At 39.5% G+C, this 20,211-nt stretch overlaps 1 protein-coding gene and 1 long non-coding RNA gene across 3 annotated transcripts in view; both read left to right on the top strand.

Annotated features, from left to right (window-relative positions):
* The window catches only part of LOC125001022 (ribonuclease inhibitor-like), a 28,608-nt gene extending 8,784 nt beyond the window's left edge, over nucleotides 1-19,824 (top strand). The window contains exons 5-6 of the mRNA XM_047576933.1: nucleotides 16,894-17,067; nucleotides 19,401-19,824. Coding sequence (XP_047432889.1) covers nucleotides 16,894-17,067; nucleotides 19,401-19,419 — 193 coding nt within the window. The 3' untranslated portion in view covers nucleotides 19,420-19,824. The remainder of the gene's footprint in view (nucleotides 1-16,893; nucleotides 17,068-19,400) is intronic.
* LOC125001088 lies at nucleotides 7,300-12,332 on the top strand. Of its 2 annotated transcripts, XR_007111500.1 has the most exons (5): nucleotides 7,300-7,358; nucleotides 8,716-8,853; nucleotides 9,071-9,403; nucleotides 12,075-12,153; nucleotides 12,297-12,332. It is a non-coding gene; the product is annotated as an uncharacterized LOC125001088 (long non-coding RNA). The 2 variants fall into 2 exon arrangements; XR_007111499.1 differs by having other exon boundaries at nucleotides 8,716-9,403.
* Nucleotides 19,825-20,211: the final 387 nt, after the last annotated feature.

Below are 20,211 nucleotides of genomic sequence, written 5' to 3'. Positions count from 1 at the left end.
GACTTTTGTAAAAGAAGGAGCTGAAGAAGATTCAAGGGACTGATCCAGTTTACCCAAAAATTTAGAGAGTCGAGGGAGGATGAGGGGGGGTTTTGGGGGAGGATGAAAGCAGAGGAGGAGCAAGAGACCTTGGAAGATCAAACGAATTCCTAGGAAATGAAGCAGAGGAGCGGGTGATCGTCTGCAGAAAGTAAGGGGGAATTTCAAGAACATTGAAAATGATGAATAAATTTAAAAAATTACTAATGTCTTAAGACAGGGAAAAATACAGTATAATAGCCATTCTATCGGGGGAATAAAGGGTTGGGAAAGTTTTCACTGCTTATTTTTTGTTTCTTTTTCAAACATTTTCTCCGTTTTAAACGTAAACTTAAATTAGTTAAAGGAGAATTTTCCAGGGGGTGTGTTTGAGGGGATTGCAAAGCGGGAAACCCCTTTTCTGAATGAATCAAAAAGGCTCTCATCACAAGGGAGAGACTACAGAGGCAATGAAAAACAGAGGTCAACAAATTGAAACAGCATCCAGAAACAGACAGCCCAGAAACAACCCCCACCGGGAGAATTTTTAAAGCCTCACCGGGAAGCATGGACCAATAAAAAGTGTGACAAAGGGGGGGCTGCATTGGGAAAACAGTCTTAACACAGAGTTCCTCGGGAGGGGGGCTGAAGACAAACCCAACCAGGACATCCACTTCCTTTTTCCATTGACTTTCAGAGAGCGAATGTGTTGAAAGAGAGAAAGTTCGCTTGGTGGAACTTTTTCACACTCTTCACTGAACCAAAGAAAGAATCTGCAGTTTTGAAGATTTCCCGGGTTTGTTATTTTTGAGGTTTGGGATGAGGGTTCACCCCTCTGGACTTCCCAAAACCTGAGATCCTGACTGATGTTACGAGTCCCCTCAGGGGATGTGCTGCTGACAAACCCTTGATCAGGGGAAACTGCTTCCCTCTGCTCACCTCGGGATAACCACCAAACCGCAGCAGCCAATCAGATCCCTCCTGGGTTTTGACAGGGTGACAGAGTAAGGGGGTTTCATGATCCCGGGGAGGAGTACTTCGGGAAGGGTTCGGGGTGAGGAGCGGCCACAGCATCATCCCCCACATCAAGGCATCCAGCCCCCAATCATGTGTCACTCCAGTCTTCTGCTGGATCTCTGCACAGTTCTGGGATTGTTGAAAACCCCAGAGAGAGAGGAGAGCTGCCCAAGACCCGACGAGATGTAAATCCACTTCCTGTGGTTCGACCAAATGAAGGAGGTCAAATATGATGGAGGATCTAGACAGACCACACTGGAGTCAGAGACCCGGGAGAGATTGATCTCTGGGAAAAAAGGCTTTTTGACACCCTGAAAGGAAACCGTCTTCTATGAATAGACCTGACAGAGTGTGGTATCGATACAGGCAGCCTCGTGTCTCAGGAGGTGACACAGATCTTAAAAAAGGGGGGGGATGTACCAGGCTAAGGGGTTCTGCTTCGCCCGAGTGTTCAGGAGTTTCTGGCTGCAGTCACATGATCCACGTTACACCAACAGGGAAGACAGAGGTGCTGAGGCTTTTTGGACAAAATACTTGACCCAAAGGATGTCTTCCTGAACAGATCATGGACAAATCCCTGAGAGTAAAAAAAAAGGGCACCCGGGCCCCGATGGTTCGCTTCCTTTATGGGTTGCTCAGTCCAACCGGAGATGTTAAGAGGTCTGCTGGGCAGACGAGATCAGACCAAAATATCCAGAGAGCCCTCAACAACCCGAAAAAGAGAACAATGTCAACATTTCTCCTGACAGAAAACATCAACATTTCCCCGTCTGAAGGAGAAACGACCTCTCAGTTATCAGGAGATCCTGGTTCCTGAAGTCAGAGAACAGATCGAGAAAAACTCTCTGAGATCCACTGCTCAGCTCTGGCCCCCTGTGCAAGCGAGGAGGTGGGGTGAGTTGGGCCCGGAGAAGTCACACACAAAGGAGGGACGATGGGGATGAAATTTTCCAGCTGTGAGGAACTGCAGAAAGGCTCAGTGAGTCCAGATGTGACTAACATTATCAATTGGTTTAGTTCTTTAAATGTTCATAGTGTAAAATCAACACCCTATGAAACAGTGTTTAACTTGTTTATTCCAAACATTACATGACAATTGTATTCTGTTACACATTTATTTTAATAATCTTAATTTTTGTCATTTATTTTGTTTATATTTACAGTTTGAACGCCCTTGCTAATTTAAAGTAAATTTTATTAATTTCCTTTTTTAATCTTTCTAAATGTTCCTTTAAAAGGGGTGTTTTCCCCATTTTTTAAAAGTTTTAATCGATGACTTTGTGGAGTCAGACTTTTGTCAGACACACGAAAAGACGTGGGAAGAAGCCTAAATGTAACTCCATTTACTGCATTTAAATTTGCAGATTAAAAAACAATAAAATTTAAAAGTCGAGGTTAAAGAGAATTTTATGAGAAATTTTTATGTATTTAGTAAGAAGCTGATCCCCTGATGTGAAAAACAAGTGCAAACAGGATGAGTACTGTTTATTACAAAGCATAAGTAAATAATAAAGTTCTTCGTTCATATTAACATGTTTATAAGTAGTGCATGACGATTTTCTAGTGTGGACTTTCAGAGAGTCACTGGAAGTTGTGGTTCAGCTATGAAGTCCAACCCCTCCCATCTGACAGAGTTGGGCCCGATTACAACAACCCGAAGGGTTCGGGGTGAAGCATTGTGTGATGGGTGAAGATCCAAACTGTAGCCCGGAAACCTGAGGGCATTACTGGTGTTTTTACAGATTAAACTGTTTTTCTTGTCGGATTTACAATAAAAATGGACCACAACAGTTGGTTTTAAATGAAGGAGCATCATGTTTTTAATATCAGCAAGGTTCCTTACTCGGTGGTCGGGGGACTAAATCAGGGCCCGTTTGGTTCACAAAGTACATTTTAAAGAGTTTTTTGAGTCAGGAATCTTTTTTTTGTTTATAAAGTCTGTGGAGAAACTCATCAAGTCATTTCTTCCAGTGTAGTTGGTTGGAAGAGACTATTCACAGTCAGGTGGGAGTTGGAATTCAAGACTCTGTAAACATCTGGAGTGACGTTGTTGAAAAAAACTTGAAAATAGAACTTTTCCTTTAAAAAATTTTTAAAGGGCACACCCACTGAGAACCAAAAAAAGGAAAAAGCAGGACCATGAACCCAAGAAAAGTTGTTTTTTAACATGTTGATTTGAATTGACCGAAGAGAACTTGACTGAGGTCAGCAGCATGTTTTTTGATTTTGGGGCAGAATGTTTTTGAATGTTGTGTTGATGTTTGGATGATGGTTAGAAGGCGAATGTGATGATCCACAAAACACAAGGGGAAAGTCACTCACTCATTTTTGAGACAGCTCAAATTTATTTGAAGTAAATGTTTGATTAAATTAAACCTGAAAAACAGATTGATTCAAAATTATTTTTTAAATTTACACTTTTATTTTTTATCCGAAAGGGAAAGGCTGCAGAATGTCAGGAAAGCTTGATTCTCTGGGCCCCAGTCTGAAGTCCAACCCCCCCCCATCTGAAACTCTGGACCTGATTGAAAAAAAAAATTTATTTGGGGTTCAGGAGTGAAACATGTTGGTTTTTGGGGAGTCCAAGGGGAAATGGAGACCTGAGGTCAGTTTTATGGGTCGTTACATTTTGGATCTTTTTGCCATAAAAACAATTCCACCTTTTTAAATGTAAACATCCCCCTGCTGATTTTTTCTCTTGTCTTGTCCTAAATTTAGTCTATCATCTCAAAGATGAGTGTTAGTTGAAAAAGAGACGGGTGACAGATATGACCACAATAACACAAGACAAAGTCACTTTTCATTTTAGAGAAAAGCCCCTTGATTAGGAGATTTTAAAGTTGATTGAACATTAAAACTGAAATCTGATTTTTTACGTGATTTTTATTTAAAATCTTTTATTCTTTATTCGGTTGAGGTGCTGCTTTTTGGGCAAAACGCTGTATTATTGGTTCACTCTGAAGCCCCAAACCCCTCCCACGAAAAAACTTGAACTGATTAAAAACTCCCCGCAGGATTCAGATGTGAAGAGCTTCTTGATCTTGGGAAAAGGGCCCCGACTGTAGACTGGAATCTGGGGAGTGGGGTTGGAGTCAGTTTTCTTCTTTCGTAGTTTTGTACAAAACACAGAACTAAAGTTTTCCTGGAAACCTGCTCTGTTTCTTCAGAGATGCTGACAGAGGGGAATGGAGACAGACTGGACAAAACGAACAACGTCAGACAATCAACGCCTGAAGCTTTTTGTGTTGATGTTTTCAGGAAATAAATGTGGGTTCCAGCTGACAGCCTTACTGTGAATAGAGACAGGGTCCCATTCATCAGATCTGACTCAACCTTTGTTCTCTCACCCAAAAAATAAACAACTATCAGTTACTTGTCACGCTCTGAGACAGTCGACGAAGCCCCAATCACAGAACCATATTACATTTTTAACCCTGTGGTTTTCTACAGGGCAAACCCTGCTGGGGGGGTCCATCTCACATCTGTACTCTGAATAGTTTCATCAGATTTTCTTTAATGTTTCTTTGTCAGCTGATGCTTCACAAAAATGAGATTTCACAACACACCAGACCTTTTAAGAAAAGGAAAAAGCTTAAAAACCATCACCCAAAAAGGGTTTGGCATAATAACGTTGATTACTTCACAGTTTTTCCTCTGGGACTTGAGAGAAATGTGCGAGGGAAAAAGGCTTGATGTAAAAGTTTTCAGGTCGGAGCTTCCCGCTCCAAAATGTTAACATGAAGCTGGAAGAAGCTGGCTGAGCTCCACAGCTGTCTGAAGGACTGAAGTCCCTGCTGCCCCCTTTTATTGGTGTGCCACAGACTGACACCCCGATGAAAAAGAGTCTCTGGGAAAAACCCAAATCATCTCCTTTCCTTCTTTTCTTCCCCTCTCTAAAGGGGGGAGTCATTGTTTCAACAGGAAAATGTAGTGGGAGAATGAGCTGATCCTGAGATCCAAGGTTTAATCACAACCTTGTGTGTAGAGAGACTCTGACTGGACCCGACTGGGGGTGGAGTAAGAGGGGAAACTTCATCCACATGTTTTTCATATAAAATTAAACAACCTTCGTGTTTATTCACAAACCCTTAATTGTTCACGCTTCTTCCCTTTTTGTTTTGTTTTATAATTCCAGCTCTTTTGGGAAAAGTTGTTTCATCAAAACGCATTTCAGAAATTTAACCTGCAGAGATTTAAAAAAATTCATTAAAGTAAGCAAAGTCTTATTTAGAGTTTTTTTTTTGTTTTTTGTTTTAATTTTTTGTCTTTTTTAAAAATTCTGGTAAAAAAACAGAATATGTTTTTAGAAATCAAGGTCCCGAGTTCCATGTAATTTTCTGGGAAAACAGATTATCTAAAAAAAAAACCCAAAAATAAAAACTTTTTATTCTTGAAAAAAAAACCAACATTCTGAAAATTTCATTTTTAAAATTTTATTTTCTATATTGAAACGGTGATATGTTTTCCTGTATGTCCGTGAACTTTAAGAGTTGTCTTCACATAGCAAAGGTAAAAATGTGCAATATTTATCATTATTATTATAAAACATTTTCCTTTTGGAGCTGATTTTAATTATTTCATTTCAGGTCATAACTGAAGATTAATTTAATATGGATTTATCTCTCAATTATTCACTCTTTGTTATGGTTATCAAACATTTTTAGCCATATAGTGCATTCAGAAAATAAAATCAAAAATAAAAGTTGATATTTTCTGTGATACAAACTCCAATAAAAAATGTGGAAACAAACAACTGTGTCATTGTCATTGACAACACTGCAGTAAATGTGAAAGTTAGTATTATTGGATGTGGATGGTTGTAGAAAAAGAAGTGACCAAGAGGCACCAGTGTCGTTTCAGTTTTTAGGATCCTTGCGTTAAATTTTCACCACGAGGGGAACAAAAACAATACAAGTCATTTTTAACATGAAGATTTGAAAAATGGTTGTTGAAGAAGGTTTTTTTCTGACGGGGGTCCCTCGTTTTGGGTTTTTTCACTTAAAAAATGAACGTTTTCAAACTCAAAGATGAAAAGTGTTTTCAATCATATCTAATACAATCCTCCTGTCTCTTTCTTTTAACCAGTTCCACAAAAGGTCAAAATACACGTTTAAAAAGTTAAAAACTAAACAACATGTTACACGAAGAGAAGCTCAACAGATGAACATAGTCATCGTCTTACTGTGTCTCCACTTTAAGTTCATTATCCAAGAACCATTCAGGGGAAAATATGATATTTAAGCTTTGTCTTGTTTTGTTGTTTTCCTGCTGTTTTCTAAAATGTGACGACCTGTTAAAGGAGAAATAGATATTTATTTTTCTATCAAACTGAATTTCATGTTGTCGAATCTCTTGCTGTTCACTCTTTCACCACATGAGGTCACCATCAATAACCTTTATAATCTGGAGTCAATCACTGAATATTTATGAATGGAAAAACACCATAAAAGGTGTTTTTAACACTGATTTAACATCGTAGAGAGTTTTACTACAACATAGAAACTATCAGACGTGTGTTTCCAGAAGCTGTCAGTCAACATTATGTCTGTTAATAATGAATCCTTCGCAGCAGACAGCTTAGTTACACTGAGGATTTATTCACATCATTTACTTTAGTAAAAGCACAATACTGTGGTAAAATACTACAGTCCTGCATTGACTTAAAGTATCAAAAGAAGAAAAAAAAATAATAAATATATGTACTGATAATTACCTGCATGAATGATATTATTAAACTGTCTTAAACTGAAAACTGAACACACTGATATAGAAAATCCTACACATGAAATAAATTACAGTTATTTCTAACTGACAATAACAGTAGTTATGAGTCAAGAACAAATATGACTGATACACTGTCATCTTGTTGATAAAAATCTGACATGTTTCATAGGCGAACTACAGGTAGAGCAACCCCTTGTGATTTGTAGTGTGCATTTAGAAGGACAGAGGGAGGAGGAGGAGGAGCAAGTCCATCAGAGCCAAGCTGGTCATGTTAAAAGTCGACTCAGTCCACTTTCGTAGAAAGAAGCGGAAAACTAACAGCGCCACACCGTTGTGAATCAGACCCAAGTAGAGAAGAGCACCTTTTAAATGACACTTCGATCTGCCAGAAGAATGCAGATTAGAGTTGAAACATGTTAGGTATTTAAAAAATCTCACTTTTTTATCTTGATTAAAGACTCAACGCTTGTACTGTCTGACCTGTTCGGTCACAGATGAAACCCTGACTTGTTCCAGGAAATATCTCAACAGTGTGAGAATATTAGGTGTTCAGGTTGGAGTGGAGTCTTCTTCATCTGTCTGGACTGGTTAAATAAACTGTAAGTTTGATTTGTTTAAAGCTTTAACTTTGTCTTCAGTAACTTTAATGTTTGTTTCTGCTCTGTAATGTTTGTAGAAGATGTTCACTTCTTATTTCATTATTAAGTTTGTGTCACTCTGTTTGAAGATCAGTCTACATTATTATTAGATAAATGATTCACTGGAATCAAACAGTATGATGATCAGATTAAATTAAATTAAATCTTCATTAATCTGGTCTGGCCCCAGTAAAGTCTAAAGTTACTTTCACTTTCACCACCGTTGTGTCACAGATCTTTTTCTCTGTGTAAACTCTGTCTGAAGGTCAAGTCAGTAGTTTATAATGTTTAACTCTTTAATATCACCTTATTTCCAGAACTACTTCAGAAACAGTTCACATTAACTGAAACGGAGTGGAAAATATAAAGAATACGAAGGAGACAACTATAAATCCATTGGCCATTTTGAGTCAGAGGCAGGTGTGTCTTGGAGCGTTACTCCATTTCAGTTTCATCCATTTGAGATGATTTATTTTCCTCGATAAATTTTCTGTAGAAACTTCTTCATCTTCACCAGTATTATAAGACACAATCTGAAGTATTTGCAAAACAAAACGTGATCGTAGGACAGAGACTGTGTATTATATATAAGTTGCCTTTTTATTATGACAATGCTTCATCATTGATTGCTTGTAATCAAATAATACGAGGATCAGCTGATCTGTTTGCTTTCTTACCCAATTAAACTAAATTGAACCGAGTGGGTGGCACAGTGCCATGGTGGTTAGCAGCAAAAGTCCGGGTTCGAGTCCAACTCAGGCGTTTCTGGGGTGGAGTTTGCAAACTGTGTTCTGTGTAGGCATGGATGTGTTTCTTACTTTAAACCAGGGGTAGTGGGTGTGTCTAGGTGTGTGGGTGTAGTTGTGTGTGTGTGTGGGTGTGACTGGTGTTGAATGATTGCCTAATGAATATCACCTGCCTGTGAATTTGTGTTTTTTGCTTGATACAGAGAGAGTGAGGGTGCTTATTTTTCTGTTGACTGCTTAGTGGTCATTGTAGTCAGTCCTGGAATTTCATCATCAGAATGATATGACAAAAGCATGTGTTATCAAAGTATGGGTGTGTATTTAATACACACCCATGTATTTGCAGTAATGGTTTTGTGTTTCTACGTTAGACTTAGCATGTCAGACAGAACTCTGCTTTCTCCTCTCAGTGACCAACTTAGTCCCGATGGTCACGCTACATTCTATGTCTGCGTGGGTTTTCTCTGGTTTCCTCCCATCCTCCAAAGATGCTCGTTAGGTTAATTGGTGGCTCTTAATTGACCCTGAGTGTGAATGTGAGTGACAATGAATGATTTGTGTTTCCTCTGCAGGTGAAGGTAGAAAGTGTGTGTGAGTTGATGTGAATCCAGCAGAATGGATCAGTGGAACAGGAAGGAGCGAGTCCCTCCCTCTAAAACCAATGTGACAAAGTTACGTGAGATGTTCGAGAAGAAGTGCAAGGATCAGGGGTGAGATGAAGAACTCTGTGTGTGTTGAAAGCAACTTTTTGCAGCATTCATATTGCAAATAAACTTAATGTCTTCCCGGCTTCTAGTTTTCCACATTTCACACATCTTAAAACTCGACTGTCTCACACACAGCTTCTGTGGCTGTGGACTAAAAGTGACTTTCTCTCTAAAACTTAAACTGAAACCTAAACCTGATCTCTGCTGTGTGTCTATGAAGAGTGACCAGTGCATGGTTCAACCAATAACATTTGACTCTAGTAGGTAAGTTGTGACTTAGTTTTGCGATCTGTCTCGCAGATGAAGCTTTTTGTAAGTATTGTGTAGCCTGTCACAGTGATGACAAATCTTTACTTGATGAGAATTTAATTATTAAGAAATGTCTGTGTTCTGAAACATTCTGCTGTTTGGTCTCCTCTTTGTCTGTCAGGATCCATCAGACACAGGACTGTCCTGAACCTAAAACTAAGCTCAAATTCAAACCTGAACCCAGCAGTGTGTCTGTGAAAAGTGATGGATCCATGGATCGTCCAACAAGATTTGAATCCAGAAGGTAAGTTGTGACTGAACTGAAATTGTTTAGGTTTGTTTTTTAATTGTGTCTTGTAGTGGGGTTTGGGAACATGTTCAGCACCTTGATTAGTGCAGTTATCAAATCAGTCACTAAATCTTACCTGAAACTGCAATTGGAATGGTTGAATTGGTGGAATGACAACCGCTGGTTATCTAGGAATGTTGGAATGTTTAGTCGCATGGAATGCAACTAAACGTATCATCACTGGTCAGATTGGGTCTAGAGAAAACTACGAGTCCAACATAGTTGTTGCAAACTTGCGTATATGCTTCCACTTTAACTTTAGTGACCCCTGACTGGTGTAACCATTGGTCATTACTGATGTGAATAACAATTGTACCATATATTAGGCATAGCCAGCAGTTTCAGGTAAGATTTAGAGACACCTGGAATGCATTTAACTATGTTTGCTGGTTTCTCTAGCTTCACATTCTGCAAAATAGAGTTGCCAATTACCAGAGTTGGCTTCTCAGCAGGTGTGTCGCTGAGTGGGGAAAATGGGTTTGAAACGTGAAGGGATTGGTGGTGCTCTGTGGGCCGGGTAGGACTATGCTTCCTGTGATGCTGTCACCCAGCCGTCCTGGTTTGCTAACCCCTACACTAACTGACTAGCTACTGGTTTTTCCATGGTGTGGAGCCATGCTTCCAACTCGGAAAACATTGCCTCCAAAGTTACAGCTACACTACATTTATTACAAATACCATTACCATTAAATGAGACAGAAGAGTAACTAAACAGGGGCAGTGACAGGACATGCAAGAGAGATGTAGAATCCATGGCTAACCACTGGAGTTATCGGACTAAAGTTTATTAAGTGAAAACGTGATGTTCAGAAGGAGTTTCCGAAAGAGTTTTAGAGGACAAGTGGTTGAGAAACAGGAACCATTTTTTTGCCTTAATTATAGTGACTTAAACAAAATTTGTGAACTTGTTCGGATGCGGCTCCTGGGATAAACAGTGAATAATGTCTAGTGCATTTCATATATTTAGATTCTTGAAATCCATTTATTTTCAGTCAGAAGATATGTTGAAAATTTTACAGCACAAATCAATATTCTTTACATCCCAGCCATTCTTTTTTTATTATTTTTATTATTGGAGACTGCAGTACAGACTATACAGATATGAACAATACTGTGTGTGTGTGTGTGTGTGTGTGTGACCTATCATGGTGTTACATTTAATAATTACATGTTTAATTACAACAAATTATTAATACAATAATAAAGAAATAATAATTATTATTACCGCGCTATTTATATCATAGTATAAATATAGTAAATCATATCAAATATATATAAATCATAGTATATTAAGTAAAATAATACTTTCATTAATAATGATTTTTTAAAAAAAGTAATAATAATAATAATAATAATAATAATAATAATAATAATAATAAGGAAAGAAATAACAAAACAGACATATACAAAACGATTAATAATTATAGTGATAATTACTATAATGAAGGAAGGAAGTGGGAGATAGTGGAGGGAGAGGAGGAAGTATAGGGAAGACAAATCTCCTACACTTCAGCCATTCTGACGAGCTCCCGGTTGAAACTGTCAAAAAAAACTGTTCTGTGCAAACACACACCTGTAGCTTAGATCTATACACTTCCAGACTGGTGTTCCCCCTAAGTAAAACACCGGAACTGCATGTAAATTAAGATAACTGCAAAATATATAAAGGCTCCAACAGTGTTTATTATTAAGCGAAAACTAAATCCTAAAGCCTACTGTACATGGCCCTGTGTGGAAAAAGTGATTTCCCCCTAAACGTAATAACTGGTTGAGGCATCCCTAACAGCAGCAACTGCAGCTGGAGGCGAGTGCATGAAGAGATTTTTAGGTGAGGAGGAGGAGGAGTTTGTAGAAAATCTGGTATAGCAAGTGTTGAGCAGCATGCAGGAAACTGAGAAGTAAATTTGAAGGGAGGAGGCAGGTCATGGGGAGGAGACAGGAAATGCGCATATGGAGTTTGTTGCGACGAGGTGACATGTTAATAGCATTAACAGGGACCATGTAAAATTTGGTTCGAGATGCCCTATGGATGTAGTGGAGATGTTGCAGTAGTTGACTGATTTAATGATTTCCAGACGGATGGATCCTGCCAAACATGCAAGGCTCCGGAGAGCCTCACGTACAAACGTGTCTTTTCTCTTTGTTAGCAGTTAGCAGGAATTTATTTCTAATCATTTTTCTTCAATTACAACTGCTTTCAAGCACCTAAACACCTTTACAACCTGTCAGAATATGAGACGAGGTGGGAAGGCAGCATGCTCACCTAAATCTTGGTTTATGTTCTGGGGATATGGTAGCACATCATAAATAGCGACTGTGATAAATCTAATCCTTCTAGCCACCATGCTCCAAAGCTTTCCCCACTTGAACTTCCTTTTCTCTACACTCTCCCTATTCACCCATTGTCTTTGCATAGCCTGGGACACAAACTCAGTCCATTTTACTGCTTTTTCTTGTTTATGGATTTCTTCCATGACTATATTTCAGAAAGAATAATCAACCTTTGTTCTTGACCAAGGAGTCAGCAGATTCACTGTTCATATCCAGATATCACTTCATGGACATTTACATGTTGGTCTCTGTGGACTGATATGATGTGAACTAATTGTTGGTGATTCATTCACAGAGTGGAGCACCAGAGTTTAGATGTTGACAGTGGTCAGTCTGTTCATCAGCATCAAACACAGCTAGACTCCATGTTTAAGGTCTGTACATGGACAACAACTACTTTCCATCATCTCCATGCTGCTCTTTGTAGACCAGTGGACTGTCAGTCTGTCCAACATGGATCTGATGTTTGTCTCCATGATTTCAATCTGGTTGTCATTCAGAGAGTTTTCTGTTCCAGCTGCTGGAGGACAACATTGTGACTTTTGTGAAGAAGGAGCTGAAGAAGATTCAGAGGGATCTGAGTCCAGATTACCCAGAATGCTTAGAGAGTCAGAGGGAGGATGAGGAAGTGTTGGAGGGTGAGGATGAAGAGCAGAGGAGGAGCAGCAGAGAGGCATTTGTGAAGATCACACTGAACTTCCTGAGGAGAATGAAGCAGGAGGAGCTGGCTGATCGTCTGCAGAGAAGTAAGAGGATTTCTATGAACATTGAACCTGATGAATGAATTAAACATTTAGTAATATCTCTAGAGATGGAACAAGATGCAATATAATCACTCATTCTATCAGGAAATGTTGGAAATCTATTCACTGATCTTATTTGTTGTTTGTTACTTCAGAACATTTTTCTCCAGTTTGTCAATGTGAACTTAAATCTAGTCTGAAGGAGAAGTTCCAGTGTGTGTTTGAGGGGATTGCTAAAGCAGGAAACTCAACTCTTCTGAATGAGATCTACACAGAGCTCTACATCACAGAGGGAGAGACTGCAGAGGTCAATGATGAACATGAGATCAGGCAGATTGAAACAGCATCCAGGAAACTAGTCAGACCAGAAACAACCATCAGACCAGAAGACATCTTTAAAGCCTCACCTGGAAGACATGGACCAATCAGAAGAGTGATGACAAAGGGAGTGGCTGGCATTGGAAAAACAGTCTTAACACAGAAGTTCACTCTGGACTGGGCTGAAGGCAAAACCAACCAGGACATCCACTTCACATTTCCATCGACTTTCAGAGAGCTGAATGTGTTGAAAGAGAGAAAGTTTAGCTTGGTAGAACTTGTTCATCACTTCTTCACTGAAACCAAACAAGCAGGAATCTGCAGCTTTGAAGAGTTCCAGGTTGTGTTCATCTTTGACGGTCTGGATGAGTGTCGACTTCCTCTGGACTTCCACAACACTGAGATCCTGACTGATGTTACAGAGTCCACCTCAGTGGAAGTGCTGCTGACAAACCTCATCAGGGGGAAACTACTTCCCTCTGCTCACCTCTGGATAACCACACGACCTGCAGCAGCCAATCAGATCTCTCCTGAGTGTGTTGACTTGGTGACAGAGATCAGAGGGTTCACTGACCCTCAGAAGGAGGAGTACTTCAGGAAGAGATTCAGAGATGAGGAGCAGGCCAGCAGCATCATCTCCCACATCAAGACATCACGAAGCCTCCACATCATGTGTCACATCCCAGTCTTCTGCTGGATCACTGCTACAGTTCTGGAGGATGTGTTGAAAACCAGAGAGAGAGGAGAGATGCCCAAGACCCTGACTGAGATGTACATCCACTTCCTGGTGGTTCAGACCAAAGTGAAGGAGGTCAAGTATGATGGAAGATCTGATGGTTTGCTTCCTTCATGGCGTCTCTCTGCAGTCCAACCAGAGACTGTTAAGAGGTCTGCTGGGTCAGACAGAGATCAGTCCAGAAATCATCCAGAGAGCCATCAACAACCTGAAGAAGATGAACATGTCCAACATTTCCCCTGACAGAAGCATCAACATCTTCCACTGTCTGATGGAGATGAACGACCTCTCAGTTCATCAGGAGATCCAAGAGTTCCTGAAGTCAAAGAACAGATCAGAGAAGAAACTCTCTGTGACCCACTGCTCAGCTCTGGCCTACATGCTGCAGATGTCAGAGGAGGTTCTGGATGAGTTGAACCTGAAGAAGTACAACACTTTGAAGGAGGGACGCCGGAGACTGATTCCAGCTGTGAGGAACTGCAGAAAGGCTCAGTGAGTCCAGATGTGATTATCATTATCAAACTGTTGATATTAATTTTGTTCTTTTAATGTTGACAATATAAACTCATCACCCTATCAAATAGTGCTTAACTTGTTTACTGCAAATATTACATATTGGTTGTATTTTGTTACAGATTTCCCCAGCTGTTTCAAACAATGTGATAACCCTGATTTTCTTCTCCTTACCTTCCTTTGTTTGTATATACAACATATTAGAGCTGTCCATTGAGTAATACATTTAATTAGACTTTCATCCGGTTTTAATCTGTTGTAAATTTTTTATCAATTTAATCATGATGACTTTGTACAGAGCTCTATTGTCAGTAAGAGAAACAATATAGTTTTATGTATGATTTTTTTGAGTAGTACCACCAAAAGTTGAAGAGACGTTTTCAATATGCCCAGGAGAAGCAGAAAACAGATTCACGGATCAAAACAACCCACTCGGATGAATAAGAGTCAGCCTAAGGCAACACAGATAGCCACCCTGATGCCAGGGAGATGTAGGTAAAGGCTCCAAGAAACTTGTTTAACCAATTCCAAACATGCTAAGCTTAAGAGGCATGGCTTTAATCAAGATTTTTCTGCATCCTATCAGATAGGACATAGAAGAGGGGAGGCAACGCTGATATCAACAAGGGTCATTTTTGAAAAGTTGACAGAAATTATAGACAAGGAGTGGAGGTATAATATGATTGTGGGTAACCTGGAAGGATCAGAAATCACTCTCATGAATGTTTATGCAGCTCCTTGTGCAACGCGTGGCTTCTGTGGACACATTTTTGATTTGATGATTACAAAAGCCTGGGAAATGGTTGTTTGTGGAGGTGACTTCAATATGAGGCTGGAGCCAAAATGGGATGTGTCAAGACCACCTCAGTCGCAGAATCTCACATGAGGAAAAAGGCGAAAGGTGCTAAGAGAGATAGGTATCTGCGATGTGTGGAGAGTTCCAATCCAACATCCAGAGACTATACTTTTAATTCCTCACCACACAAATCTTACTCAAGGATTTATTATTATTGTGTGTGTGTGTGTGTGTGTGTGTACACATACATACATAAATATGAACATGAAGGAAGTAATAAAACAGGAAATTAGTTTTTAAGAGGAAAAATGATTGCAAAATTGGCTCTACAAATGCAAGCTAGAAAAATTAGAAAGACAACATAAAAAGGAAATGATAAGACTCCAAAAATTAGTGATTAAAAATCAGATAAAGGAATTTTATGAGATGGAAATTCAGAAGAAACTGACCTTTGTGAAACAGACGTGTTATGAAGCTGATAGCAAGGCAGCTAAAAATCTTATATATAACTTAAGAAAACAACAAGAGAGAGCTGCACACAAAATGCAAAACCCGAAACAAGTGAAGCATGACCTTCAGGATATTCTTACTTGTTTTGAGAAGTATTATAGGAATTCATATTCTCAGAAGGACCAGATTGGCGGCACAGCGGCTCGGTGGTTAGCGCTGACCCTAGTGAGGATTAAGCAGTATGGAAGATGAAATGAGATGAGAAGGACCAGGTGGGAAAGAAATCACTTGAATCTCTGCTTGCTTCAGCTACAGAAGAACAAAATAGAAGCCAAGCCAAGGTGACATGGAACAACTGCGTAAGGCAATCTCAAGACTCAAACCAAATAAAACTCCGGGTCCTGATGGGTTTAACAACTGTGTATGTCCTTTATAACCAAGAACATTCAATTGGCTCCTGGAAATAGGCCAGATCTCTCCATCCTGGAAGGAGGCAATCATAGCTCTGATACCAAAAGACAGGAAAGATACAACTTATTGTTTTAACTTCCATCCAATCAGTGATCTGAATCAGGATTACAAAATCCTCACATCATACGAATTATACAGATTAATGGAGGATTATCAATTTTTTTTACTTTAGTAAAGGTTGCCCTATCTCTCCTCTCTTATTGTGATCTTTATAGAGTCTCTGAGCCAGTGGATAAGACAGAACAAGAAGATAAAGGGTATCAGTTTGACTAATGGAGAACATAAAATTGTCCTGATTGCAGATGACATCTTGATATATCTGGGAAATCCATCCACTTCACATCAAGAACGGCTCTGCGAGAATATGGATGATTTTCAGGATATAAACTTAATACCCATAAACCCCGGATTTTTGAGGATTTAATTATTGCCCTAGTCAGTCAATTAAAGAAGACCTTCGAGTCCATTGGAGTTTAAAGACAATTAGGTATCTAGGTGTGAATTTTCCGAAAGATCTAAACATGATTATATCAGAGAACTATAACCTCTTCATTTCTAAACTTAAATCTGATTTGTCTAGATGGGACCTAGTACCATTCTTAGGACGAGGACAACTTCGGAAGCAATAAAAATTAATTAAATTGTAGGACGACATAGTTAGTAGTTTTGAAATTCCGCAGACACATTTTCAGATCTCAAAATTAATCACCCTACTTAAATACTTGGCACTAGTGCCACCAGCACGAGCTAGCTGGCACTACATTCCAACGAAATAAACATGAAATATTCATCCCAGGTTGTGATGGCGGACTATCTGAGACAGAGAGCCATTAGATGAATCGCACACATTGCCTACAAATAAACTGACTTTGATAAAATAATTTTAAATATACTTACTTGGATGACTTCACTCTGAGGAAAAACCTGCAGTGACCTCGGATTTTAAGAGTTGAACACTGCGTGTTACGTCATAGTGTGGGTGCAAGCGTGTTGACTGAAATGCCCATGTGACGTGCCCTGAACTGATTACTGTGTTTTTATTGTGTTTCTGTTTCTTGACATGTTTTATATTTATGTGGCATGACAGACTTACTCGCTGTGGACTCTCAGAGAAACACTATGAAGTTGTGGCCTCAGCTCTGAAGTCCAACCCCTCCCATCTGACAGAGTTGGACCTGAGTCTCAACAACCTGCAGGATTCAGGAGTGAAGCAGCTGTGTGATGGACTGAAGAGTCCAAACTGTAGACTGGAGACTCTGAGGTCAGTTCACTGGATGTTTTTATCACATTAAACAGTTCTCTTGTCAGGATCGACAGATAGAAAATTGACCAGCAACAGTTGGTTTAAATGAAGGAGCATCATGTTATTAATATCAGCAGGTGTCTCCTCAGTCATCGGTGGTTGGTCTGATCTCAAATCAGGACCAGTCTAGTGTTCACATGTACATTTAAAGAGTTATTGGAGTCAGGAATCATTCTTTCTGCTCATACTGTCTGTGGAGAAACTCATCAAGTCATTTCTTCCAGTGTAGTTGTGTTAGGAAGAGACCACTTTACAGTCAGTGTGGACAGTAGGAATTCTAAGAACTCTGTAATGTTCATCTGACATGTGACTGTTGTTTGAAGACAGACTTGAAAATATGAAAAATTCTCCTTTAACATTTTAACGACACCAACCTACTGAGATACCAAATACAGGAAGAAGAAGGTCATGGAACCAATGAACTAATGAACAGTTTGTTTTCAACATGTGTGATTTGATATTGATCCTGTAATGAGAGACTTGACTGAGGTCAGCAGCATGTTATTGATGTGTGTTGACATGAATAGTTGTCTGAGTGTTGTGTTGATGTTTGTATGATGTGTGTAGAAGGCTGACATGATGATGATCCACAATAACACAAGGACAAAGTCACTCTACTCATTTTAGAGAACAGCTCATTGATTAGGAAAAAGTAATGTTGATCTGAACATTAAAACCTGAACACGTTTGATTGATTATCAATGATTTTATTAAAAACCCTTATTCTTTATTCAGATTGAGTTCCTGCAGTTTGTCAGAGATCAGCTGTGATTCTCTGGTCTCAGCTCTGATGTCCAACCCCTCCCATCTGAAACATCTGGACTTGAGTGGAAACAAACTTCAGGATTCAGGAGTGAAACATCTGTGTGGTTTTCTGGAGAGTCCAGACTGTAGACTGGAGATTCTGAGGTCAGTGTCTGTTACTTTAGTGAATCTGGACTTAATTCATGTCCATACAAATTTCCACCCATGAAGTTATAAATTCACTCCTGTTAATATTTTATCTTTTCTTGTCCTAAATTTATTCTGTCATCTCAAAGATGAGTGATAGTTGAAAGTGTAGAAGGCTGACATGATGATGATCCACAATAACACAAGGACAAAGTCACTCTACTCGTTTTAGAGAACAGCTCATTGATTAGGACGTAGTAATGTTGATCTGAACATTAAAACCTGAACACATCTGATTGATTATCAATGATTTTATCAACATATTTTATTCTTTATTCAGATTGGTTGGTTGCAGGTTGTCAGATATCAGCTGTGATTAAATCTGGTCTCAGCTGTGAAGTCCAACCCCTCTCATCTGAGAGAGCTGGACCTGAGTGTCAACAATCTGCAGGAATCAGATGTGAAGCAGTTGCTTGATCTCGTGGACAGTCCAGACTGTAGACTGGAGACTCTGAGGTGAGTGAAAGTTGGAGTCAGTTCATTCTTCTTTCAGTAGTTTTGTACTAGACACAGAATCTAAAGTGTTTCCTGGAAACCTGCTGCTGTTTTCTTCAGAGATGCTGTCAGAGGAGAATGGAGACAGACTGGACAGAAAGACAGAGACAACAGTCAGACAATCAGATCATCCTGAAGCTTGTTGTGTGATGTTTTCAGGAAATAAATTGTGGATTCCAGCTGACAGCCTTACAAAGATGAATAGAGACAGTGGTCCTCATTCATCAGATCTGATCTCAGACTCTTTGTTCTCTCACCTCAAAACTAAACAACTGATCAGTTTCATCTTTGTCACAGCTCTGAGATCAGTCTGACTGAAGCCTGTAAATCACAGAACCATCATTACATTTAGTAACCATGTGGTCTTTCTACAGAGCAGAACCTCTGCTGAGGTCCAGTCATCACATCTGTATCTCTGTCATTAGTTTCACCAGACATCTTCAATGTTTCTTAGTCAGCTGATGCTTCAGAAACACATGAGATGTTCATCAACACACTCAGACTCTTTATTGAAATGGAACAGCTGAAAATCCATCACTAAAGTGTTTGTGCAGTAATGAAGCATTGATGACTCTCAGCAGTTTATTTCCTCTGTGGACTTGAGAGAAATGTGCAGAGGAAACAGGCTTGATGCTAAAAGTCTGTGCAGGTCTGTGAGCTTCCAGCTCCAACACGTTAACATGAAGCTGAAAGGAAGCTGGCTGAGCTCCACAGCTGCTCTGAACAGGACTGAAGTCCCTGCTGCTCTTTATACTGGATGTGCTGCATCACTGACTGACACCTGATGAAAAGAGTCTCTGGAAACACCAAATCATCTCCTCTCTTCTTTCTTCTTCTCCCTTCAGATGTTTGCCATTGTTCTAAACAGGACGGTATGTGAGCTGAGAGAAGATGAGCTGAGTCCTGATGATCCAGATGTTGAATCAGCAGCAGCTTGTGTGTAGAGAGACTCTGACTGGACCATGTTACTGGGAGGTGGAGTCAAGAGGAGAGCTTCATCCACATGTTTCTCCATTTGACATCATCGACAGAGCTGCAACTAACAGAACCAACAAATAAAGTTGAATTATTCAGACACATTAAGAACAAAATATTCGATGTAGATGTAAAGTTTCCAGCATCAACAATCCTTGCTCTTGTTTCTTGTTGTTGATTGTGTATATATTTGTCCCATCTGTATTGTAATTTGTGTCATGTGGTTGTCATTTTACAGTGTATCTTTGTTGTCATATGGTTGTAAAGTAAAATATCTCCTGGTTGTATTTTGTACACCACGTCTCCTGCCTGTCATTGTTACTAAGTTTCATTTCCTCTCTGTAATCATCAGAGAGTAGTAAACACTTTTACACAGTGTAATATTATCTGTATTCACACATAGAGTCATTATTAGACTGATGAACATTAGAGCTACAATACTGCAGTAGATGAGTGAACATCAGTGTTATTGGATGTGTACAGTTGTAGTTACTGACAGTGAGCACTGGAGGGCAGTGATGGTTCTAGTTTCTGGGTTTGGATCATTTTGAAACATTTATTGTGTGTGTTGATTAAATCTAGATCCTGTGTGACAGTCTGTTTGATCCAGTCCCTCTGACACGTTCCAGGTCAGTAAGAATATCCAGCTAGTCCCAGTGTTCAGAGAGACTGAGGTTGGCT

The sequence above is a fragment of the Mugil cephalus genome, chromosome 23 (assembly GCF_022458985.1).
Source record: "Mugil cephalus isolate CIBA_MC_2020 chromosome 23, CIBA_Mcephalus_1.1, whole genome shotgun sequence".
In the NCBI taxonomy this organism is placed as follows: Eukaryota; Metazoa; Chordata; class Actinopteri; order Mugiliformes; family Mugilidae; genus Mugil; species Mugil cephalus.
This window is presented reverse-complemented; position numbering and strand designations above follow the sequence as displayed.